General features: G+C 47.8%; 1 protein-coding gene across 10 annotated transcripts in view; it reads right to left on the bottom strand.

Annotated features, from left to right (window-relative positions):
• znf516 (zinc finger protein 516) overlaps nucleotides 1–24,962 on the bottom strand; it is a 179,545-nt gene that overhangs the window by 40,488 nt on the left and 114,095 nt on the right. For 6 of the 10 annotated variants that reach the window (XM_038810271.1, XM_038810269.1, XM_038810274.1 and 3 more), the window contains 2 exons: nucleotides 20,613–22,193; nucleotides 13,471–13,575 (listed from right to left, as the gene is read on the bottom strand). In XM_038810271.1, coding sequence (XP_038666199.1) covers nucleotides 13,471–13,575; nucleotides 20,613–22,193 — 1,686 coding nt within the window. The remainder of the gene's footprint in view (nucleotides 1–13,470; nucleotides 13,576–20,612; nucleotides 22,194–24,962) is intronic. The other 4 variants (XM_038810275.1, XM_038810277.1, XM_038810278.1 and 1 more) reach the window with 2 other exon arrangements.

Raw genomic sequence — 24,962 nt, 5'->3', positions numbered from 1 at the left:
ACTCCCAATTCCCACACTAATGCCGGCCAGGCCTTCAACCACCCAAGTCTCAGGTTCTGGAATTTCCTCCTTAAGCCTTCATGCCTCCCCACGTCACACTCTTTCTTTCAAAGTTTTTCTTAAACTCCAACTTCTTGGCCCCCACCCTGCCGCTCATCGTGTCCACCCTCTTTGACACCTCATTGTGGCTCCTTGACCTCTGAGAAAGTAGGTTCTGGGTTCGCATCCCACTCCAGAGTCTTGAAGGCAAAATCTTGGCTGACACTCCAGTGCAGTACTGAGGGAGTGCGGCACTGTCAGAGACGTTAAAACCGTGAGGCCTGTCCAGCCTCCTGGCACTTTTTTTATTTTTTATTTTTTATTTTTTTTTTAATTGTTTTTTTTTAAAATTTAGATTACCCAATTATTTTTTCTAATTAAGGGGCAATTTAGCGTGGCCAATCTACCTACTCTGCACATTTTTGGGTTGTGGGGGCGAAACCCACGCAGACACGGGGAGAATGTGCAAACTCCACACGGACAGTGACCCAGGGCCGGGATCGAACCTGGGCCCTCAGCGCTGTGAGGCGGTTGTGCTAACCACTAGGCCACCGTGCTGCCCTCTCTTGGCACTTTTGAAGATGGGTACTCCCAGCTGTTCTGATCAATATTTATCCCTCAGCCAGCATCAGCAAAAAAAAACGATCATTCGGTCATGATCACATTCCTCTTTGTGGGAGCTTGCTGTGTACAAAATGGCTACCACTTTTCCAACAAGACAACAGCGACTCCATTTCAGAAGTGTTGGTTGTGAAGTGCTTCAAGACATCCTGAGGTCATGAAATTACATTTTTCTTTCTACATTGGGTCTCCTCCACATTGGGGAGACTAAATGTAGACTGGGTGGTCGCTTTGCGGAACACCTTGGCTCAGTCCGCATGACCCCAACCTTCCTGTTGCTGCCATTTGAACTCAGCGCCTAGCTCTCAAGCCCACATGTCCGTCCGTGGCCTGCTGCAACATTCCAGTGAAGCCTGGCGGAAGCTGGTGGAGCAGCATCTCACCTTCAGTCGGGCACGTTGCAGCCCTTGGGTCTCAACGTTGAGTTTGGTAGTTTTAGATTGTGGCTTTTCTCTACCATCTTAAACCCCGTTTTAAAGATATCCCACACTTACGTTGCTGTAATGTAACCATCCCATCCTCTCCCGCACCAGACCGTCTTTTGTTCTTAAAGTTGCTACTCTTTGTTGCAATCTCTCACACCTACATTTTGATATCTAACACATTCCCGGTCTCTCTTCAGTTCAGAGGAAGAGCCAAAAGGAATCGAAATGTCATCTCTGCTCTCTCTCCTTACAGAGGCTGCCTGACCTGCTGCGTTTTCCCAGCTTGTCCACATGGAACGGTCGTATGTCATAGTTCTCCCACTCACATAATCCGTCCCTTTCCTTTCCTGCTCCCGTTTACACAACGTACTCCTAATTTATTGCCTCATTTATTTATCAGCCTCCTAATTTATTGTAAGAAGTCTTCCAAAACCAGGTTAAAGTCCAACAGGTTTGTTTCGAATCACTAGCTTTCAGAGCACAGCTCCTTCCTTTTCCTGAGGAAGGAGCTAAGCTCCGAAAGCTGGTGATTCGAAACAAACCTGTTGGACTTTAACCTGGCTTTGGAAGAATCCTTACTGTGCCCACCCCAGTCCAATGCTGGCATCTCCACACTCTAATTTATCGCCACCTGCGAACTTAGATATACAGCTATTTATTCCTTCATCTAAATCATTAATAGTCGAGACCCCCAGATCATACCCTTTGGGAAATCCACTTGTCCAGCATGATTAAGACCTGGAATATAGAAACAGGAGTAGGCCATTCAGCCCATCGAGCCGCCGCACCATTCAGTTAGACCATGGCTGATTATGCCCGACAACACTTTCCCCATATCCCTTGATGTCATTAGTATCCAGAAATCCATCGATTTCAGTCTTCAATCTGCAAATGATTGAGCTTCTACGGCCTGTGGGATAGAGAATTCCAAAAGGTTCACCACCGTCTGAGTGAAGAAATTCCTCCTCACGGTCTTAAATGGCCTGCCCCTCTCCTGAGATTATGCCCCCTGGTTTTACACTCACCAGCCAGAGGTAACATCTCATCCACATCTGTCCTGTCGTGCCCTGTCAGAATTTAGTAAATTACGAGATCGCCTCTCATTCTTCAGAACCCAAGGGATCCCAATCTCTCCTCGTAAGACAATCCTGCCATTCCAGGGATTCGTCTGGTGACCCTCATGTTTCGCTCCCTCTATGACAAGTATAAACCTCCTTCGATAAGGGGGAAAACTGTGCACGCTATTCCAGGTGTGGTAACAGCAAGGCTGTTTTCAACTGCAGCAAGAGATTTTTGCTGCTGCACTCAAATCCCCCGGTGCTGAAGGCCAACGTACCATTTGCTTTCCGAATTGCTTGCTGCTCCAGCATGCTAACTATTAGTGACTCGGGAACAAGGACACCGAGGTCCCTTTGGGAACCTGCACTTCCCAACCTCTAACCACTTGAGAAATATTCTGCCTTTCTGTTTTTTGCTACTGAAGTGGATAACTTCACACCGGTTCACATTGTGGGCGTGGTTTTACGGGCGACGCTGCTCCCGGGATCTAGCCGGCTCGCAATACCTAGCAAGATCTAACGTGATCTCGCAAGATCTTGTGATGTAAATCCCATCCATTGTGGGCACTTTTTAGCAAATCTGCACATTAAAGCGAGACAGCTAGTCTCACTTTAATACGCAGTTTCCTGAGGCTCCCGAGGTGAGGTATCTATCTCCATCGCCTTGGAGACCTCGAGTGAGTGCCATTCAGCACTGGTCTCCACAAACAGGGATCAGATGGAACGGAACTCCGAGGAGTCTCCCCGGGGATCGGAGGCACCCAGGTGCTGCCCTTTGGGCAGGGTGGCACTCTGTCACTGCTGATGCCACCTGGGTGCTAGCCTGGCCAGGTGGCACTTCTAGCTGACTGTCCACCGTTATGTTTCTCTCTACAATCATACCTTCTTTTCCCTTTCTGTATCAGTTTCTTGTTCCTCCATTGCTGGATCCCAAGTTGCTCCCAATCCTCAAGTTGATCGCTCGTTTTGGCATTCTTATGAGCCACTTCCTTTGATCTAATGGCAATTTTAACTTTTTTTGGTAACCACGGTTGCTTTGTCTTTCCCAATGAGCGTTTGTGCTTTAGACAAATTCGGCAAAGAAGGACGAAGGGATTGATTAAGAAGGGAGTACAGTACGAAAGGAAGCTTGCAGGGAACATAAAGACTGACACGAAGAGTTTCTATAGATATCTGAAGAGAAAGAGATTGGTAAAGAGAAATGTAGGCTCCCTACAGACAGAAACAGGGGAATGCATAATAAGGGACAAAGAAATGGCTGAGCAATTGAATACATACTTTGATTCTGTCTTCACAAAAGAGGACACAAATCAGATTTCAGAAATGCTGGAAAATGAAAGGTTTAGTGAGAGGGAAGAACTGAGGGTGATCAACATGAGTAGAGAAATGGTGCTGGGAAAATTGATAGGATAGAAGGCGGATAAATCTCTAGGGCCTGAGAATCTGCAACCCAGAGTGCTTAAGGAGATGGGTCTGGAAATAATGGACGCATTGGTGGTCATCTTCTGGGATTCTATAGACTGTGGAACTGTCCCTGCAGATTGGAGGGTAGCTCACGTCACTCCGATATTCAAAAATAGAGGTAGAGAGAAAGCAGGCAATTATAGACCAGTAAGCCGAACATCGGTGGTGGGAAAAATGCTTGAATCCATTATCAAGGACTTTATAACGGAACATTTAGAAAGCAGTGGCAGGATCAGTCAGAGTCAGCATGGATTTATGAAGGGAAAATCATGCTTGACAAATCTGTTGGAATTCTTTGAAGATGTAACCAGTACAGTTGACAAGGGGGAGCCAGTCGATGTGGTATATTTGGACTTTCAGGTGCAGCAGGCGGTAAAGAAGGCTAATGGTATGTTGGCCTTCATTGCGAGAGGTTTCGAGTATAGAAGCAGGGATCCATTGCTGCAATTATACAGGGCCTTGGTGAGGCCACACCTGGAGTATTGTGGGTGGTTTTGGTCTCCTTCTCTGAGGAAGGATGTTCTTGCTCTCAAGGGAGTGCAGCGAAGATTCACCAGATTGATTCCATGAATGGTGGGACTACCATATGAGGAGAGATTGACTAGGTTGAGAATGCTCTCACTGGAGTTCAGAAGAATGAGGGGGGTCTCATTGAGACTTATAACATTTTAACGGGACTAGACAGGGTAGATGCAGGGAAGATGTTACCAATGATGGGTGTGTCCAGAACCAGGGGTCACAGTCTGAGGATTCAGGGTAAACATTTCGGACAGAGATAAGGAGACATTTCTTCACACAAAGAGTGGTGAGCCTGTGAAATTTATTACCACAGGAAGTAGTTGATGCTAAAACTTTGAATATATTCAAGAGGTGGCTAGATATAGCACTTGGGGAGAATGGGATCAAAGGCTATGGGGAGAAAGCAGGATTAGGCTATTGAGTTGGATGATCAGCCATGATCGTGATGAATGGCTGAGCAGGCTCGAAGGGCCAAAAGGCCTCCTCCTGCTCCTATCTTCTATGTAACAATGTATCTATGTATATCTATTGCAGACCATGAAGTATTTCTTTAAAAAACTATCCATTGCCTGACCACCATCAAATCTTTTTGTATATTTTCCTAATTCATCACAGCCAACTTCTCCCCCATACTGTAATAATTTCCTTTCTTCAGATCCAAGACATTGGTTTCAGAATGAACTATATCACATTCAAACTTAATGTGAAATTCTATCATATTATGGTCACTATTTCCCAAAGGCTCTTCTACAGCAACATTATTAATAAGCCCTTTATCATTACACAATGCTAAATCCAAGATAACCCCATCTTTAGTTGACTCCTCAACGTACTGCTCCAGAAACCCACCTCATACACACTTTTTTAAAACATTCATTACGAGATGTGGGCGCCGTTGTCTAGGCCAGCATTTATTACCCTTGCGAAGTTGCTGGTGAAATGTCTTCTTGCACCACTGCAATCCATGTGGTGTAGGTACACCTACAGTGCTTTTAATTAAAGAGTTGCAGGATTTCGCTAACCTAGTCTAAGTGTAAATTGAAGTCACCCCTTATTACCGCATTACGTATATTACATACATCTCTAATCTTTGATTCATGCCATGCCCAAAATTTCAACTATAGTTTGGAGGCCTATAAACAACTTCCACCAATGTTTGCTGCCCTTGTTTCTCAGTCCTATCAAACTGAGTCTGCATCTTGATCCTTCGATCTAATATCCTCTCTCATAAATGTATTGGTCTTGTCCTTTACTAACCGGGCTATCCCACCTCCTTTTTCTTTTTGCCTGTCTATCCTCAATGCCGGAAATCCTTGAGTATTCAGTTCCCAATCTTGGTCCCCTTGCTGCCATGTCTCCGTTATGATAGGTAAATCATACTTATTTACCTGAATTTGCGTATTCAAATCATTAACCTTTTTGCGAATGCTCATAGACATCCTTCCCACCCCACCTCCCGTTAATGGGGATTGGACAGTTAATACCTCCTTCAGTGCCTCATCCTCCCACTGCTGGTATTAATCTAGCAACGGGCAAGGGGAACTATAAGCAGACACTGGCGCATTTGTTTGAGGGCTGCCGAAAAGGGAGTGGGCAGCCCTCAGTCAAAGGCCTGATTGGGGGGGATCACTGAAAGCCACCCCTTATGCTTACGGCCAACCCTTCCTCCCCCATAACCCCTACGTCATGACTCCCTTCCCGCCAACATTTACCTGTGCCCGGGTCTCTTTCTGACCTATGGGGCAGTATTTTCTGGCCGTTCACGCAGACAGGATTTTACAGCGCCACCGATGGGACACCCCTGCTGCAGATTTTCTAGCGGAGAGGGTTACCATTCAATGGGAAACCCCGTTGACCAGAAGATCCCGCCGAGCCGCCTCCCGCCACTGCGGAGCACGCCACGGCGGGCGAGGAAAACCCTGCCCGGGGTTTCGGGTGGGTGTCATACCGGCACCAGCCACCGCCTCCCCGGTGGTTCTGCCGATTACGGAAGAGATGCCAGCCTCTGATTGGCTGACAGCTCTCAGTGGGTGGGACCGCTGCCGGGGTCCTTGATCCTGTGGGAAGGCCCTTGAGTGACCTGTCAAGTGCCTGAATGGTACAAGATGCTGCGAGACGTCAAGGAAAGAGGCAAGAGGGCAAGATCCCACCCTCTGTGACAGGTAAAATGGCAGCTTTCATCAGAGGCAAGGCTGCACATAATCAAATTTAATCACTTCATTTGGGAGGTTATTGATTACTTTTAGAAACAGCTTACAATTATAAGTTGTTCACTGTGAAGCAAGACCTCTGCCGAACCCTATAGTTAGAATGTGGAATTTAATACCACAGGGATAGCCAAGGTGATCAGCACAGATGCATTTAAGGGGAAGCTAGACAGGTATATGAGGGAGAACGGTGTGGGAGTCACCACTGATGTATATATATATATATATGTGTGTGTGTTTTACGGTAAGGCCCCTGTACTACAGGTACGGGGGTAGATCCCTGCCTGCTGGCTCCGCCCAGTAGGCGGAGTATAAATATGTGTGCTCCCCGTACAGCAGCCATTTGGTCAGCTGCTGTAGGAGGCCACAGGTGAAGGTGTGAGATGAAGGTGGATGGGACGAGGCTCATGTGGGGCTCGAACACTGGCGCCGACCGGTTTGGGCCGAATGGCCTGCTTCTGTTCTGTAAACACTTTGTAATCCTATTCTGGAATGCTCCTTTAGCACAGGTCCAATGCGGCAATGAGGAGGTTATGTTGCCAACTTGAGGACACAAGTCTCATTTTTTGAAGCTATTACAGCAATTTAACAGTACAATCACAAAATATACCAGCTACTAAGGCAGTTAGCTTGTGGCCAGAAAATAGCAATTTAATACAACACTTAGAGTTGGAGAGTGTGCTAATAGCTGCCTGGAGACACTGCCCTTTTTAATTTGAACATTTATGCTGAAGAAAGCAATCACTGACAACATTAATTATAAACATTTGAGTAAGAGTGCCCGATGCTTGCATTACTTACCATTTGGCCTCTGTCACTTTTCATCACTCTGGCTTACCCATGCATCATTCACACTTATAATGATGCACTTACTTATCTGACTGTCTTGTATCATATAGGGATGTCTTCTTCACAAGCTAAATCCACTGCAGGCTTAACGAGAAGACTTGATTCTTAATGACTGCCTATAACTAAAGACTGCCTTTGCTGAATTTTAAAACGCCCCATGCATAAGTTGCTCATTCCAAAGCATCCGATCGATATACTCTTACTTTTGCAACCATCGGTACACCGTGCAGTCATGGGCACTTTATAATGGTTATCAGGACACGTGGGCAAACAGGTGGAGGCCGTTCCGTCCCTTGAGGTTGTGGTGCCCCTCAAGTCAGATCGTGGCCGATCTGGATCCCAGCTCTGCCTCTCCATTTTGGATCTGGAACCCCCTCACACTCTTGCGTAATAAAAGCCGCTCAATTTTGATTTTGACAGCCTTTGTTGATCCCCAGCCTCTGTGGCTTGTTGACCGGGAGAGTTCAGGATTTCAACTTCTGCCAGTGCGTCGATGTGCTTGCTGGCATCACCCTTAACCGGCCCGGCCCTAGTTTTAAGGTTATGCCCCGTTGGTAAACAAAGTGTGGCACCAGAGCCACCTCAGGAGATGTGAGGTCAGATGGCCAAAAGCTTGGTCAAAGGGGAAGGTTTGAAGGAGGGACGTGAAGCAGGAAAGCGAGTTAGAGAGGCGGAGAGTTTTAGGTCGGGAATTCCAGAACCTAGGGCCTAAGCAACTGAAGGTAGAGCCACCAAGAGAGCAATAAAAATCGAGGACGACCAGAGGGCAGAATTAGAGGAGGACAGATATGTTGCAGGACTGTAGGGCTGAAGGAAGGCGAAAGGGCATTGAGGGATTGTGTTAAAGGCGCTAGTATATATAAGTTGTTGTTGTGTTGTTGTGACAGTTAGAAGGCACTGGGGCTGAATTTCCACCCGACGTCAGTATGGATGGCGGAATGGGAGTCAGGAAATGGGAGTCAGGAAATGGGAGTCAGGAAATGGGATTCTCGCCGGCGAGCTCTCGTTTCCTGATTCTCCTACCCCCCCTCCCAACCAACCCCCAACCCCCACCCACCCCACCCCCACCAAGCCCCCACCCCCCCCAGCCCCCCCCACCCCCACCCCCACCACCCCCCACCCCCACCACCCCCCCCCCACCCCCCACCCACCCCCCCCACCCCCCACCCCCACCACCCCCCACCCCCCCCCCCCCCACCCACCACCCCCCCCAACCCCCACCACCCCCCACCCACCCCACCCCCACCACCCACCCCCCCCACCCCCACCCCCCCCCACCCACCCCCCCCACCCCCACCCCCCCCACCCACCCCCCCCCCCCACCCCCACCCCCCCCCCACCCCCACCACCCACCCCCCCACCACCCCCCACCCACCCACCCCCCCACCACCCCCCCACCACCCCCACCCCCACCACCCCCACCCCACAAAATACGGGAACCCCATTTAAATACATTTTCATGGATTTGCATCTGATTAAAGGGCTCACTTGTCACATGGTCCCGCCTCCCCCCTTGCTATATAATCAAACCCCGCCCGGTTCAAACAAGGACCAGGAGTTTGTTATAACCCACACGAGACCTCCGGGGTCAGGCCAATTATCCTCCTCGAGAGCTTCGTAGAATGTGAGCTTCCCCACTGAGGGCCGGGGACCCCCACCAGCGGAGTAATGGACTCTGTCACAAAAGCCGACCCAAAGGAGAGCTGAGCAGACCGTCCTGGCTGGGACCTGGAGTGTGTTTACTGTGTAGTTTGCTTTGCAATAAAGTAGGTTTCTTTGGCGACAAAGATAAAAGTGGAGCTACAGACGGTGCTGCACGGTTATCTCCTCTCGTACTGCAAGAAGAAGGCTGACACTGTTTTCAAAGTGTGGCTCTTTGGGAGACCTGATGTGTTGGAGGCAAACGTGAAAGATGGGACGCAATACGCACAGTGTATGCGCTACATTTTCAGGGTTAACGCTACAAGCGGTGATGAGCGATAGACGGTAATACTTTTGACTGCGTGTGGCGCCTCCACCTTCAGCATAATAAAAAGTCTAAAGTACCCGCAGCCCAGGACTCCCAAGACATTTGAGGAGCTGGTAACGCTGGTACCGAACCATTCTGAACCCAAGCCGTCAGTCATCTGTCAATGGTGCCATTTTAACACAGCTGAGAGGACCCCTGGGGGTGGGGGTGTCTATTTAATGCATTTGTGGAAACAAGCTGAAATTTGTGATCATGACCCTTCACTGACCGAGATCCTGTGGGACCGCTTGGGTTGTGGCATGAAAAATATGGGACCCCAACGAAAGTTACTGGCTGAGACACTGTTAGACCTTAGGAAGGCCGTGGAAATTTCTCTTCCAAGCCAAATGTGCAGAGAAGGGAGTGCAGAAGCTCCAAGGGATGGAAGTGAACAGCGTGGGATCTGCCCCTTCTTGGAGTATGACACCCCGCCAGAATGGAAACCCCCAGATCCCCACCCTGGAGCGGAAACCGCCGAGGCCAGGTCCGTGTTTCTAGATAGCTAAGCAGGATACGTCCCCCAAATCCGTAGAGGGAGACGCCAGACAATACGGGACGCGCGGCTGGAGAAGCCGCAGGGAGTGAAAGCCACGGGCAGCCAACAAGCCCACCGCCCGACCCGAGGTAGGCGCCAATCCAGAGCCCGCACTTTTCATTTGGAACAATCTGATGACGAATGCATGCAGCTGAACTGCATCGCGATGCCCAGAGCCACCCCCATTCGGATCACCGTTGGGGTAAACAGTCACCTTCTCGAAATGAAATTGGATACGGGAGCCGCAGTTTCGGTCATAGGTAACCAAACATTTGGAGGGATTCAGTCAGGGGGACAACGATGAGCGTCCGAGATATTGAGGCAGGACTGGCAACCGACACGGGGGAACCGCTTGCTATAGCGGGGACCAAGGTGACCCCGGTGACCTACGGGCAGCAATCTGTAAGGTTGCCGTTGTTAGGCCATGATTGGCTGCAACGCCCTCGCCTGGATTGGTCGTGGATTTTGCAGATGGGCTCCGGAGACCTCTATGAGCCGCTGGGAAATTACCCCAAAGTGCTCCAAACCAGACTGGGAGAAATCAAGGAAGCCTTGGCTAAAACACAGGTAGATCCTGAAGCACAAGCTAAATATTTTCGGGCCCGGCCGGACTCTTAAACACCATTGGTAAACGTGAAGCCAGAGCTCAGCCGACTAGAGGGCCTTGGGGTCACTAGGCCGGTAAGATTAGCGGATTGGTCAGCACTGGTGGTCCCCGTCCTTAAACCGGATGAAACCATCCAACTTTGCGATGACTATAAATTGACAGAGAATAAGGCCTCCCAATTGGACAAGTATCCAATGTTGCAAATCAAGGGTTTATGTGCAAAATTGGCTGGAGGTCATCCATTTACGAAGCTTGATATGAGTCATGCTCATCTACATTAGAATTAGACTCGAGTCCAGACAACACGTGACAGTAAATACCCACAGGGTCCTTTATGAATATACAAGATTGCCTTCTAATGCTCTATGATCCTGTCAAACCGCTGGTAGTCATGTGCGATGCCTCACCGTACGTCACACCGAATGGACAATGGTAGAAAGCGGCCAACTGCATTCGCCTCCAGGACACTGGCCTTGGCAGAGCGGAACTACGCACACATTGTAATAGGAGGAATGGCCGTAGTTTTCACAGTCAAAAGGTTCCTCCAGTATGTTACAGACATTGTTTTACGATACCGATGAGCCACAAACCGTTGGTGGGACTCTTCGAAGAAGACAAGACTATCCTGCCTAGCATCGGCCCAGATCCAGGCATGGACTCTCTTAATGATTGTGTACGAATACACGTTCGAGCACTGACCGGTCACACAAATTGTGAACGCTTTGGGTAGACGTCTGCTGCCAACATGTCCCCTGACTCCCCCCCCCCCCCCCCCCCCCCCCAGAGCCGACGGAGTGGAAGCCACACTGAACTTCATGGTTACGTTGCCGGTCACAGCGGCCCAAATGCGTGAGTGGATGCAGACGGATCCTTTATTGTCCAAGGTTCGCCAGATCGTGCTCTATGGGAGCCACCATCGGAAACTGGACAACAAATTGAAGGCTTTTTTTGGCTAAGTTGGCAGAACTCAGCATCGAAGATGGCATCCTCCAATGGGGAACGTGTGCCGTGGTCCCACACAAGGGGGTCTGGACTTCATACTGCGAGATCTGCATAACGGGCACCCGGGCAAGTCACAAATGAAAATGCTTGCCCGAAGTTACGTCCGGTGACCGGGTCTGGACGCGGAGATGGAGCGACTGACTCATCAGTGCGGCGTTTGCCAAGCACATCAGAACCGGTATCCCGGAGGTGTTGGTAACCGACAACGGCACCCCTTTTACTAGCAAAGAGTTCGGGGGTTTCAAGAAAGGAAACGGGGTGTGGCACATCCACGCAATCCCATTCCACCCGGCCTCACATGGGCTGGCCACAAGGGCAGTGCAAACGTTTAAAAGAGGCTTGAAGAAGCAGACCTCGGGATCTCTCAACCCACGGCTTGCCATCTATTTATTTTGTTACTGTATCACCACACATGGCGTGACCGGCGAAACTAAGCAAGAAACATTTAATGGGCCAAAGACTCCACTTTCCCAGATATTGGCGAGAACGTGCGCCGCAGTCAGGAGCAGCAGGGGCGTTGCCCAGACAGGCGGACCCGGACTTCGGATTCAAAACTTCGGTGATGGCGCCAAGTGGGTCCCAGGAAAGGTAGTTCGACAGACACGGCCAGTTTCATACCAGGTTTGGGCACAGGACCGAGTGTTGAAGGAGAATATAGACCACCTCAGAAACAGGAGGCCAGCTCTACGCGAAACTCCTCTGGAGAAATCATGTTCTAATCGGACAGCCCTGGCACCACTGGATTCAAAGGCGTTACCCCCTGGGGAAGCGGCACTGAGAAATGGGGATTCGAGGACTCGGACTCCAATATGGAAGTTTCAGACGGTGAGCAGTCAGGAGAGCAGCCTGTACTGGTCCACCCAAGGGGATTAGCAAGGAAAAGGCGTTCGCCGCTGAGATATATGCCTCCCCTCCACCCCCGGCCACCCTCCACCCCCCAAGGGCAAGAAGTGCAACATTGGGTGAAAAGGACTAGGCATCCTCCTGCTCCACCTTGCTGGGAAGGGTCTTTGCACTTTCCGGTGGGGGGGGGGGGGGTTGTTATAACCCGCACGGGACCTACGGGGACAGACCAATTAGTCTCCCCTTGAGCTTTGTGGAACACGAGCTTCCCCACTGAGGAATCTCCCAGTCCCACCGCTGTCAAATATGTGCTGCCCGCTCGCTCCCTCGGCTACCGCGGAAACCATTGACACTCTCTTGGCATTCCAAATAGCGAAACCCTTATTTTAAAGCAAAGTCGGGCGGCATGGTAGCGCAGTGGCTAGCACCGCTGCCTCATGGCGCCGAGGACCCGGGTTCGATCCAGGGCCCGGGTCACCGTCCGTGTGGAGTTTGCACATTCTCCCAGTCTCTGCGTGGGTCTCACCCCCACAACCCAAAGATGTGCAGGGTAGGGGATTGGCCACGCGAAATTGCCCCTTAATTGGAAAAAAAAAAGCATCGGGCACTCTAAATTTATTGGAAAAACAATTAAGCAAAAACAAATCAACCAATCCACGGACAAAATTCAAGGAGTTTGTCCCTATAGTGTGTGCAAAAAAATGTTCTGCGGGGTCGGTTTTGAGTTTTGGAGAGGAAAGTTAGGCATAGGAGCACCAGACAATCAAGAAACACCAGCCATAATCTTTTAGAAATTGGGGTAAACAAGACAATGATTTTTTTCAAAAATAGGAAATATAGCTCTTGCATGTTTAAGCTACCCAGACAGACGTAGAGCATGGACAGTGATTAGTGGGTTATGAGGATCTATAACGGCCGTATCGCTAATCGAGACTGAACTTTGTGAGACTGCTGAATATATTAAAATGGTTGTTATCTGTGCTTCATTTTCATAACGCTGGTGGCAAATGAATTCATTTACATGTCCAATTTGAACTGTGACAATGACAGCTGATAAATATGTAAAAAGTTACTTTACAGCCCAAGAAACAATGACATTTGCTTGAGGCGTATGTGGGGTTTTTAACGACAGAAGTTAATTAGTATTACAGATCCTGGAAGAGTTTACACATGCCTGCCAATTCCGGACAGGGTTATTGTTACCAGATGGGTGGAGGCCGGGAGAGAATCGTGAAAAATGGACAACACAAAAAAGAATAGGAAATGGTCCGACCAATGGGAGAGGATCCCTACCTGTGTGGGACTTCATGTGTGTTCCGAGTTGCCTGGGCTGGCCAAAACTCTTTCCACACTCTCCACAGTTAAACTCTCCGTGCTGTACCTGAATTGCAAGTATCCCTGTGGACATCGAGGGAAAAGTTGAGAAAAAAAATCATCATTCCAGGACGAGACATCATTAGTATGTCTGATGTGCCGTTAAATGAGGCTACCCTTCAGGCCCCTTAGATGACAACTGTCAGGCTTCATCAGCGTAACCTCTGTCAGGGTTGGCACACACAACACAGAGAGCCTGCATGAATTATGTTGAATTAAATGATCGTGCCCTGTGATGCGCCCACTCTCCGCATGTCAGGTATGCACATTTCAGAGTAGATGGGTCCATGCTTCAGCCCATCACCCAGCCTTGTGCAGTGGGCCACGTCGAACTGGCGGAGGTAAGTCGTACGAGTGATGGGACGTGAGCACAACCACTCCCTCACCACCCCTCCCGCCCTCAAGCACCTCAGAGACAGAGCAGGAATGGGCAGCGGCATCGTGGGCTCCTCAAATTTTCCCACTGCAATCTCCCTGCCCATCGCCACCTCTCTGAGCTTGGGCAGTCGGGGGCACAAGGTCTGCAGACATCCACGAATGAAAGTGTCATCGCACACAAGCCTTTGTGCTTTGAGAATTGCGAGTACTACTGCGTTCAAAACGGCCTTGCTGATGGGCAGGTTTATATGTTGCAATATATGTTTTCATGATCTTTCTGTTGGCCAATTAAACAATAATGCAAGTCAAAGAATTACTGGAGCGGATCATTAGAGGGGCAGCAGGGTAGCATGGTGGTTAGCATAAATGCTTCACAGCTCCAGGGTCCCAGGTTCGATTCCCGGCTGGGTCACTGTCTGTGTGGAGTCTGCACGTCCTCCCCCTGTGTGCGTGGGTTTCCTCCGGGTGCTCCGGTTTCCTCCCACAGTCCAAAGATGTGCGGGTTAGGTGGATTGGCCATGCTAAATTGCCCGTAGTGTCCTAAAAGTAAGGTTATTGGGGGGGGGGGGGGTGTTGTTGGGTTACGGGTATAGGGTGGGTTTGAGTAGGGTGATCATGGCTCGGCACAACATTGAGGGCCGAAGGGCCTGTTCTGTGCTGTACTGTTCTATGTTCTATGTTCTATTGTTTCCTCCATGTGTTCCTGTGTGAATTCAGCACCGCTGAGAGGATTTTCTGCTCAGTGACAGAAATTACTCGGCAAAACCTGGGAAGTTTCCTGAAACAATGTCAGCAAATACATGCATTACACACGCCCCTTTAAAGTAGCAAAATGGCTGCATGGAGAGTATTAAGGAGGAAAGAGAGAGTTAAAGAGAGAGAGAGATAGAGACAGACAGAGAAACAGACAAGAGAGAAAGTCAGAGAGACGGACAGAGAGACGAGACAAGACAGAGAGATAGATAGACGGATAGATAGATAGACGGATAGATAGATAGATGGATAGATAGGTAGATGGATAGATAGATAAACGGATAGATAGACAGATGGATAGATAGATAGACGGATAGATAGACGGATAGATAGATAGCAGGATAGATAGACAGACCGATAGATAGGTAGACGGATAGATAGATAGACGGATAGATAGATAGACGGATAGATAGATAGACGGATAGATAGGTAGACGGATAGATAGGTAGACGGATAGATAGATAGATAGATGGATAGATAGATAGACCGATAGATAGACAGACAGACAGCCGAATTCCATAGCTTGGGAATTCCAGAGCTTGAAGCAATGAAAACAAGGATAAAACCTCTTTTGAGAATATATCTAACTCACTCACCTGGAATGATTCATTCAGGATTATGGAATTACAAAAGTGTTCGAAGCACAATGTATTTTTATTCCAAATAATCCCTGATCTCTATCTTCTCAACAGGTTTTGAGGCATTTGAACAACAACGATTCCGAAAACCTTCAGAACTTATTCATGTTGCTCTAATGTCTCATTCGAGACTGCTATTTCAAATCATCCCAATAAAGCATCAGTTTGTGAACTGCACAGTTGCATTTACGGATTCCACTGTTTTGCAGCATTGCAAATATTCCTTTCTTTGATCTGGAAAATGCTGCCGCGTTCTTCCTCTATTCTAGAATAGATGAGGGGTTAAATTCCTCTTTGATCAAAGACAGCGAGCAGCAAATATGGTGTGGCAAGAGTGGAAAGAATGAGGTTGTTACAGTAATTCAGAAGTGTCAACAAAAGCAGGAAAGCTAGCTCTGAGTAAAGGACAGGGAGAGCAGGGCTAATTGGATCACTCATTTAATTCGCCCAGAAGAGACGAGATGGACTGCGTGGTATGATTCTATGACCAGGTTGAAGGATGTCCCATTCTTTGTCATTATTGCCGCATTGATGCTGGACGTTACTTACACCAGAATGCAACAGGTGTACAGTGTTCCCGAGCAACAGGAAACATGGAGGAAGCTTTAAATGACGGCAGCATGTATTATAATGGACATAAAGTACCACAAAGCATTGGGTTCATTGCAATCTATTTGTGTCACACAGCACTTGTTAGAGGATCTGTTTGAACTTGATGGAAGATGATGCTCTTCTCTAACTGACTGCGCCTGGCTGGTCATTTCCATTTCAAAAGAATAAAGTAATTTATTGCACAAACTCTTTTAGCGATCTGGTTACAAGAGCAAGGTGAAAGGACTTGAATTCTTCAGCGATTAGCTCACTTTCTGACTCCCCAAACGCTGTCCGCCATATACAAGGCAATAGTTCGGAGTGTGATGGAATGTCCTCCACAACACTCATTAAGCTCAACACCATCCAGGACAAAGCAGTGCTCTTGAATGGTACCTCATCCACTGTGTTAAATATCCACCCGCTAGCAGACAGTGGCATCAGTGTGTACCATCTATAAGATACACTGCAGAAACTCCAGAGCTCCTTCGGCAACCACCTTCCAAACTCACGAGCCCAACGACCTAGAAGGAAAATGGCAACATCCTTATGGGAGCGCCATCATCCCCTCAAAGTTTTACACCATCCTGCTCTGGAACTATATCACGGTTTTTGCATTGTTGCTGGGTTAAAATCCTGGAACTCCCTCCCTAACTGTGCTGCAGGTGTACCTACACCACATAGACTGCAGCGGTTCAAGAAGGCAGCTCACCACCACCTTCTCAAGGGCAATTAGCGAAGGTGGATAAATGTTGGCCTTACCAGTGACACTTGCAATCCATGAATAAATAGAACAAAATCTTTGTGTTGTGGTTGACCCCAGATGTCCAACATTCAGACTGCCTACTTTCAGCTCCATAATCTTGCCAGTCCCACCTTGCCCCAGCAGATTTGCTGTTGCATCATTCATCAATACCTTTGTTACTGCTAGTCTTGACCATTTCAATGCTGACTTGGTCAACACCCATCTTCCACCTTACATAAACCTGTGCTCGCCTAAAACTCTACTATCCAAAGAACAAAGAATAATACAGCACAGGAACAGGCCCTTCGGCCCTCCAATCCTGCGCCGATCACATGTCCCATCTAGACCAACTGCCTGTATCCTTCTATACCCCGTCTGTTCATGTGCCTATCCAGATAAGTCTTAAAGGTCGCTAACGTATCTACCAAATCCATATCTTAAAGTGCACCAAATTGCAGTTATTCATTGCCCCTGGATTTGCTGACCTACACTGGCTGCCGGGTTGGCAACTGATCCGAAAATTCTTCATCCATGTCTAGAAACCCCTTTCTGCTTTTCCTGCTTCCTACCTCCGTAACTGCCTCACAGCCCTACAAACCTCCGAGATCTCTGCAGTTCTGGCCTCTTGTACATCCCCGATTTTCATTCCTTCACCATTGCCGACCATGTCTTCAGCTGTCTGAGCCCCAAGCTCCGGAATTCCCTCCTTAAATTCTCTCCTCCTCCAACAGATTCCTTCAAAAAACACTTCTTAGGCCTCGCTTTTGGTCATCGCCCCCGTACCTTCTGCTGAAGTTAAGGTGCAATTTTTAATATATTTGTAATATCTTTCCTGGTCAGCACCTCAATTGTTTTGCTACTTCAAAGGTGTTTTATATAAGGGGCGGCCCGGCAATTAGCACTGCTGCCTCACGGCGCCGAGGACCCAGGTTCGGTCCCGGCCCCGGTCACTGTCTGTGTGGAGTTTGCACGTTCTCCCCGTGTCTGCGTGGGTCTCTCACCCCCACAACCCAGAGATGTGAAGAATCGGTGAAATGGCCATGCTAAATTGCCCCTTAATTGGGGAAAAAAAAATTAGTGGGTACTCTAAATTTATTTTTAAAAAACCATTACTGACACTAGCTTCTTACTCCACATGTATAAGCTGCTGGGGTGGGGTCTAAACTCGGGTCCCTGGACCTTTACTCCAGGCCTCTGGAATTACTTGCACTGCAACAACAAACAACAAACCTCCGACGCTCCCGTTCCCAGACATCTCTAACGGAACAGAAGTTAGTTTTCCCTTCCGGATTCTTGGAAGAGAGGCCATGCACTGAATCCTGTTGCAATCTGTATTGGATGTGTGTTACAGCGAAACACAAGATTTATGAGTGCCCTCCTCCATTTGATGGGACAAGATGTCTTACATTCATGTTTACAGGATCACCGTCCAATATCAAAAAGTAATTACACAGGTTGATGGCATTTCCCGTTAAAACAGGGAGATCTGGCAACTTTCCTTAAACATGTCTTATTTCGTGTTTGCTGTTTGCTTTTATCAAAACAGAACAAAATCGAAGTGAATTCAAAACCAGAAAAAGCCTCTGGTCAGCAAGTGTTGGGGCGTGGGTTTTGAATTCGAATTTTGTGTGTCATTTGTGTGTCGATGAACGGTACAGAGGGGTGATGGTGGTAATGTTACTGATAACTTTAGAGACCCAAGCTAATTTTCTGGGGACATGGGTTCAAATCCCACCCTGGCATTTGGTGACATTTGAATAAAATCTGGAATTCAAGCTAGTCTCAGTGATGGTGACCATGAAAATGTTGCTGATTGTCACAAAGACCCATCTGGGCTTTGGGAGGAATTGTGTTATCCTACAGGTGACAACAGGCCCTCAGTGACTCTAAGTGTCCTCTGAGTAAGCTCTAAGGGCAACTATAGATGGGCAACAAATGCTGGTCTGGCCAGAAGCGCCCACATCCCATCACAAAAGAAATTTCAGGAACTGTAGAGATGTTTGCGTTTCTGGCTGAATGGAAAGGCAGTACTGTAGGATGCAGCAGCACTGATCTAACCAGGAAATATATTTGTATATCTATAGCGTCATCGAGTTTTACAGCATAGAAAGAGGTCTTTTGGCCCAGAGTGCTGGTCATCAATCACCTATTTACTCTAATCCCATTTCCCAGCACTTTGTCTGTAGTCTCGTACACTCTGACATTTCAAATACTCATCGAAATGCTTCTTAAATGTTCAGTAAGAAGTCTTACATCAGGACATGTTGGACTTTAACCTGGTGTTGTAAGACTTCTTACTGTGCTCACCCCAGTCCAACGCCGGCATCTCCACATCATTGTTAAATGTTGTGAGGGTCTCTGCCTCTACCACCCTTTCAGGCAGCGAGTTCCAGATTCCCACCACCCTCTGGGTGAAAATGTTTTTCCTCACATGCCCTCCGAACCCCCTGCTCCTTACCTTATAATATACATACGCACATAGAGAGAAAGCGGTACATATTACATCTCACACTGATATAATGCACATTGGCATTCCTAAAGTTTGGCAAGACATTTTTTCTGATCTTCCGCCAGCCTAACAGTTCCAGTGAGCGTAAAGGTGGGAAAATAGTTTTGTTGTGCTTCAGTCTGTTGTATTTTCCAGTGCGGCTTTTCCCAGATGGAAGCACCGAATCATACACCACAGGAGGAAGATCATCACACATGTGCCAGCGAGCCTCCAATTAGCCTCCTGCTCAGTTGGCAGTGGCAATGTGCCACCCTGGTTCTGCGGAAATGGGGTATCGTCCTAATTTCAGCCCCAAGAGTGGGACTTCACCATCAGCCACAAAAAATAAGAACTAGCAGCAGGAGTGAACCCCTCGAGCCTGCTCTGCCAACCAACTAGATCGTGGCTGCCCTTCTACCTCAATGCCATTTTCCCGTGCTATCCCCATATCCCTCAATGTCTTAAATATCCACAAATCTATCGAACTCTGCTTTGAACATATTCAATGACCGAGTCTCCTCAGCCTCGGGCTGTGGACCCTTGACAAAACCTGTAAGAATTGTGCATGCTAGGGCAGCACGGTGGCCTAGTGGTTAGCACAGCTGTCTCACGGCGCTGAGGTCCCAGGTTCGATCCCGGCTCTGGGTCACTGTCCGTGTGGAGTTTGCACATTCTCCCCGTGTCTGCGTGGGTTTCACCCCCACAACCCAAAAATGTGCAGAGTAGGTAGATTGGCCACGCTAAATTGCCCCTTAATTGGAAAAAATAATTGGGTAATCTAAATTTATTAAAAAAAAGAATTGTGCATGCTTTTCAATGAGATCACCTCTCATTCTTCTAAACTCCAGAGAATGTGGGCCCAATCTCCTCATCGGAAAATCCTGTCATCCCAGGAATTAGTTTGGTGAACTTTTGTTGCATTCCCTTTATGGCCAGCACGTCATTCCTTAGATAAGGAGATCAAAACTGCACACATCACTCCAGGAGTAGTCTCACCCAAGGCTCTATACAACTGCAACTGGTCATCATTGCTCCCGTACTCTACTTTGCAATAAAGGCCAACATAACATTAGCCTTCCTAATTGCTTGTTGCACACTTTCAACAACTTGCGAACAAGGACATGCAAGGCCCTGTGGATATCAACACTTCCCCAATCTTTCATTGTCTACAAAATACTCCGCCTTCCTGTTTTTCAAATTCAGCCATTATCTCACCAAAGATGTTGCCAGACCTGCTGAGCACTTCCAACTTTTCCTGTATTAATTTCAGATAAACGTGTGCTACCTAAATGTAGTCGTAAGATCACCGGTATATTGAGGTTTAATTCAATCATGCATTGATTACTAATCTGCACATTCATCATTAAACCAGCTCGTGCGAACCATCTGAAAAAAAAAAACCCAGTCTGCTGTGTGACAGAAAGCAGCCATCTTACTGTAGAGCTTCAAAACCGACTGAAATACTAACTTGTTTCACCTGTTGGATCCACAAAGGGACTGTTTGCTCCCCAGCTTTGATATAAGGCAGACAGATCTTTTGGACTGTAGCTCGTCAGCATGTTAAAGGAATCCATGTGCTTTGCCCCATAGTCTGGCTCCGGTGGTGACTCCTGCTCGACGGTGCGTGAAGCTGCAGAGAGTTCCTCTGGACTCGGACGACGTGGCATCAACCGATTCATCTGCCCACCTCGTAGGCCGTGCCCTGATGATGCCAGCTCGGTTGCACCTCCTGACCCACACTCTGGTTCAAACAGAGCGTCGGCTTTCACCTTACTCAGCTGGCCTGCTCTGGGCACGCTCTGGCATTCTCGACCAACTTGGGCGTTTGATGGGTACAATTGGCGATGATTACCAGAAATCGCACCACCGACACTGACCTCTTGGAAAAAATTATCTTCGGTAACACTCTCGGTTGGCAATCCATATCTCGGAGCTGCAGGCTGCCCATTAGTGAACTTGCTTTCAAAATTGCCAGCTTGTAAGATTTTGTGCTCTGAGCATACATTTGAGCGCACTTTCTTTTCTGAAATGAACCCATAAAGCTTACGGCTGGTTGCTCGCTGGTACCAGTAAGCACCTGGAGCTGAGTCTGCACACCCTGTGCCTGCGAGAGGGAGGGAAACTCTGTGCCGAGATGGGTCAAGTAACTGGTTAGCGATCCCTGACAACAAGGGAGCTGCTTCGGGAGTTGGTGATCGCCTTTGGCACCGGGGGTGAGCATGTCCCTGTGTAGAGGTGAGCCTGGGAGAGCTCTCTTTCCCATTCAGTACCGGAGGGGGTCCCGTGCGTCGACTCCTCAGAAGACCGGCCGAGTCGTGATTCGTGACTTTCAACCCATTCCTCGCCAGCCATTTTGGAGCCGGCCTATTGAGGTTTAGCTTGTGTAGCACACGCTGGTGCATCAGGAGCACTTCAGGGTAAAGTGTTGTGTGATTACAAAACTGACAAAAGTGTGTGATCATAGCGTCCTGTGCTGGTGAGGTAGGCGAGCCCTTCAAATAGAAATTATCCTTGCAGGTGACCTCTTTAAAAAATGTTACGGTCAAATCCAATGGAAACTCATCCTGAGATGTATTTGTGTGGGTATCGATGGCGTGCAATTGATCTGTATCTTCTGAAGGCCCTTCAACATTTAAATTGGTGCGATTTAAGCTCTCCAATGGAGGGGGTGACCCTGAATTGCTTCCACTGCCTGGTGTGTCCTGACAATCTGGTGACGAATTGGACTGAAAGATAATTTCTGTGTCTCCGTTAGATCCAAAAAGTTTCTCTCTCTGTTGTCCCCTGAGCACCTGAGCTTCAGAAATAGCACCACGCTCCCCAGAGGCTGTCATGGCCGCATTAACATCCAAACAGCGGGATGCATCAATTGGAGAATGACTGGATCCTGGCGTATCGGGAAAAGGCTCATGAATCCTGTCATTGGGATCTGGAATGTCTTCCTGAGATTCATCCTGAGGAGCTATGCGGTGGGAGGGCGAGTGGCACTTGAGTGGAGGTGACTCTGTCACTGCGTCGTCACAAGGAGTACATGTGTATGGCTTTTCTCCTGTGGAGAAATAAAACACAACAATCTTTCAAAACAGACACATTCGCAATTAAAATGCATTCACTGCCTACAAACCAGGAAGAACTGGTGGCATCAAACCCTTTTGTATGAGCAAACACCTTTTGGCAGCGCATCAGAGAGAAAAAGAGTTGCATTCCTACTGAACTTTTCATGACCTCAGGACACCCCAAAAGTACTTTACAGCCAATGACGTACTTTCTATTGTGATGTAGAAATTGCAACAGCCAATTAGTAAGCTGCCATAAACACCAATGAGATAAACAATTAAATCTATTTTGTAGAGATGTTGATTGTAGGATAAATATTACCCAGGACAATGGTGGGAACTCCCTGCTCTTCTTCCAATAAAAGCTCTGGAATCGCTTCAAAAAATTCTTTCACGGGATGTGGGCGTCGCTGGCAAGGCCGACATTTGTGGCTCATCCTTAAATACCCTCGAACTGAATGACTCGCTCGGCCATGTCAGAGGGAAGTGAAGAGTCAGCCACATTACTGTGGGTCTGGAGTCACACATCAGCGGGTAATGGGTAGCTTTCCTTCCCTGAAGGGGTTTTTATGCCAATCGATGAGCGATTGCCCGTGGACACCAGTGCTGAGGCTAGCTTTATAATTACGGATTTATTCATTGGATTTATACTCCACCAGTTGCCATGGTGGAATTTGAATGTACAGTCACGTTCCGATAATTAATGGCTTCGAACAAGTGTCATCCAGACGTCAGCTCCCTTCTCTCGCCACAGATGCTGAAATCTTCCAGCATTTTCTGTTTTTACCTCAGAAGATTAATAATGTGTTTAAATGGGAAGTTTATTCCATAATTTCTGTCACTGTTCTAAATGGTTTCTTCTTTGATTAGCATATAACAATAATTTTATTGTCACAAGTAGGCTTACATTAACACTGCAATGAAGTTACTGTGAAAAGCCCCTAGTCGCCACATTCCAGCGCCTGTTCGGGTACACAGAGGGGAGAATTCAGATTGTCCAATTCACCTAACAAGCACGTCTTTCGGGACTTGTGGGAGGAAACCGGAGCACCCGGAGGAAACCCACGCAGACACGAGGAGAACGTGCAGACTCCGCACAGACAGTGACCCAAGCCGGGAATCGAACCTGGGACTCTGCTGTTGTGAAGCAACTGTGCTAACCACTGTGCTACCGTGCCGCCCATTCCTTGCAGAGTATTGGATTAAAACAATTTACATTGATTTGGCTCCTTAGAGTGAGAAAACGTCCCAAGGTGCTTCATGGGAGTATTATAAAACAAAGTATGACACCAGGCCGTATTAGATTAAAATGTAAACGTAATTTTATTTTTAATCCCCCACCCCCAAAATTGATTTGAGAGGCCTTCCTGATGCTTAACTTGTGTCAGCATTGTTTTGGGGCAGGACCTTTGTATCTTTGAACGTTGGCTTAAAGATCAAATGAGCCCTAAAATGATCAGGCTACTGTTCAACAGTAGTTGCTGTTATTCTGGGGTACATAAGTGTCAGGTGGTGTCACTTGTATAGTAAATGAGGACACAAAACCTTTTAAAAATAAAAGCAACGGGTGGAATAGTGTTGATTTCAACGGCTGCACTATGAGCTAATTGACTTTTTAGCAATGATCAAATGTTTAGTCAAATCCTGTGGTGAAATGGAAGCAGTTTCTAAATGTTGGTAATGTAGTTAAGTAATTGAGGGTTTTAAGACCACTTAATTTAAAAAAAACTGAGACTGTTATAAGTATCTTTAAAATTCATCAGATACCAAATGTGTGATCAGATGACCAAAACCTCAGTCAAAGACGCAGATGGGGCGGCACAACGGCACAGTGGTTAGCACTGCTACTTCACAGCGGCAGGGACCCGGGTCAATGCCGGCCTGGACTGTCTGTGTGGAGTTTGCACGTTCTCCCCATGTAAACGTGAGTTTCCTCCGGATGCTCCGGTTTCCTCCCACAGCCCAAAATTGTAGAGGTTAGGTGGCTTGGCCATGATAAATTGCCCATAGTGACCAAAGGTTGGGTGGGGTTACAGGGATAGGGCGGGAGATTGGGCCTGGGTAGGGTGGTCTTTCGTTGGATCGGTGCAGACTCAATGGGCTGAATGGCCTCCTTCTGCACTGTAGGGATTCGATTCCATTCTATTTGAAGAAGCATCTTAAATAATGCAAGCAAGGTAGAGAGGTGCAGAGGGCGTATTCCAGAACTCACAGCCTAAGCAACTGGAGGCGCAGCCAGACAGGATGGAGCAGAATAAAATTGTGGGCTACACAAGAGGCTTGAATTAGAGCAGCGCAGTTATCTTGGAAGTTTCCAGGAAGTCTGGAGTTAACGGAACAGATGAAACTGGGAACCACAACAGGTTCAGTAAAGTCACAGAGAGTTGAAAAAGTATTGGACCGTGAGAGGCCAGAAAGAGATCTGCAGTAGTGCTAAGGTTTGTGAGAAATGACTCCAGTTTGGGAGACAGAAATAATTATGGAAATCGATGGCTGGACCTCTGAGTTTGCGTAAAAGCCTTTAAGAGAAAGGAAACCTGAAAGGAGAGGCGTAAAATGCGAAAGCTTGATGGTAGCAGTGGAGGGAAAAAGTAATTTAAAAGAAGATTTGAAAGTGTGACTTTTGAAAGCGGAATTTGACGTTCCGTGAAGCAAGGTGGGTCACGGTATAATAATCATCTGCAGGAATTTTGAGGATACATTCACAGACATTCACTTGGGTCCGGAGAGGAGTGTGTCTGACCACAGTCATCTTGTGTGCT

The sequence above is a fragment of the Scyliorhinus canicula genome, chromosome 10 (genome assembly GCF_902713615.1).
Source record: "Scyliorhinus canicula chromosome 10, sScyCan1.1, whole genome shotgun sequence".
NCBI classification, from domain to species: Eukaryota; Metazoa; Chordata; class Chondrichthyes; order Carcharhiniformes; family Scyliorhinidae; genus Scyliorhinus; species Scyliorhinus canicula.
Note: the sequence above shows the minus strand (reverse complement) of the source record. Positions and strands in the feature narration are given on the sequence as shown.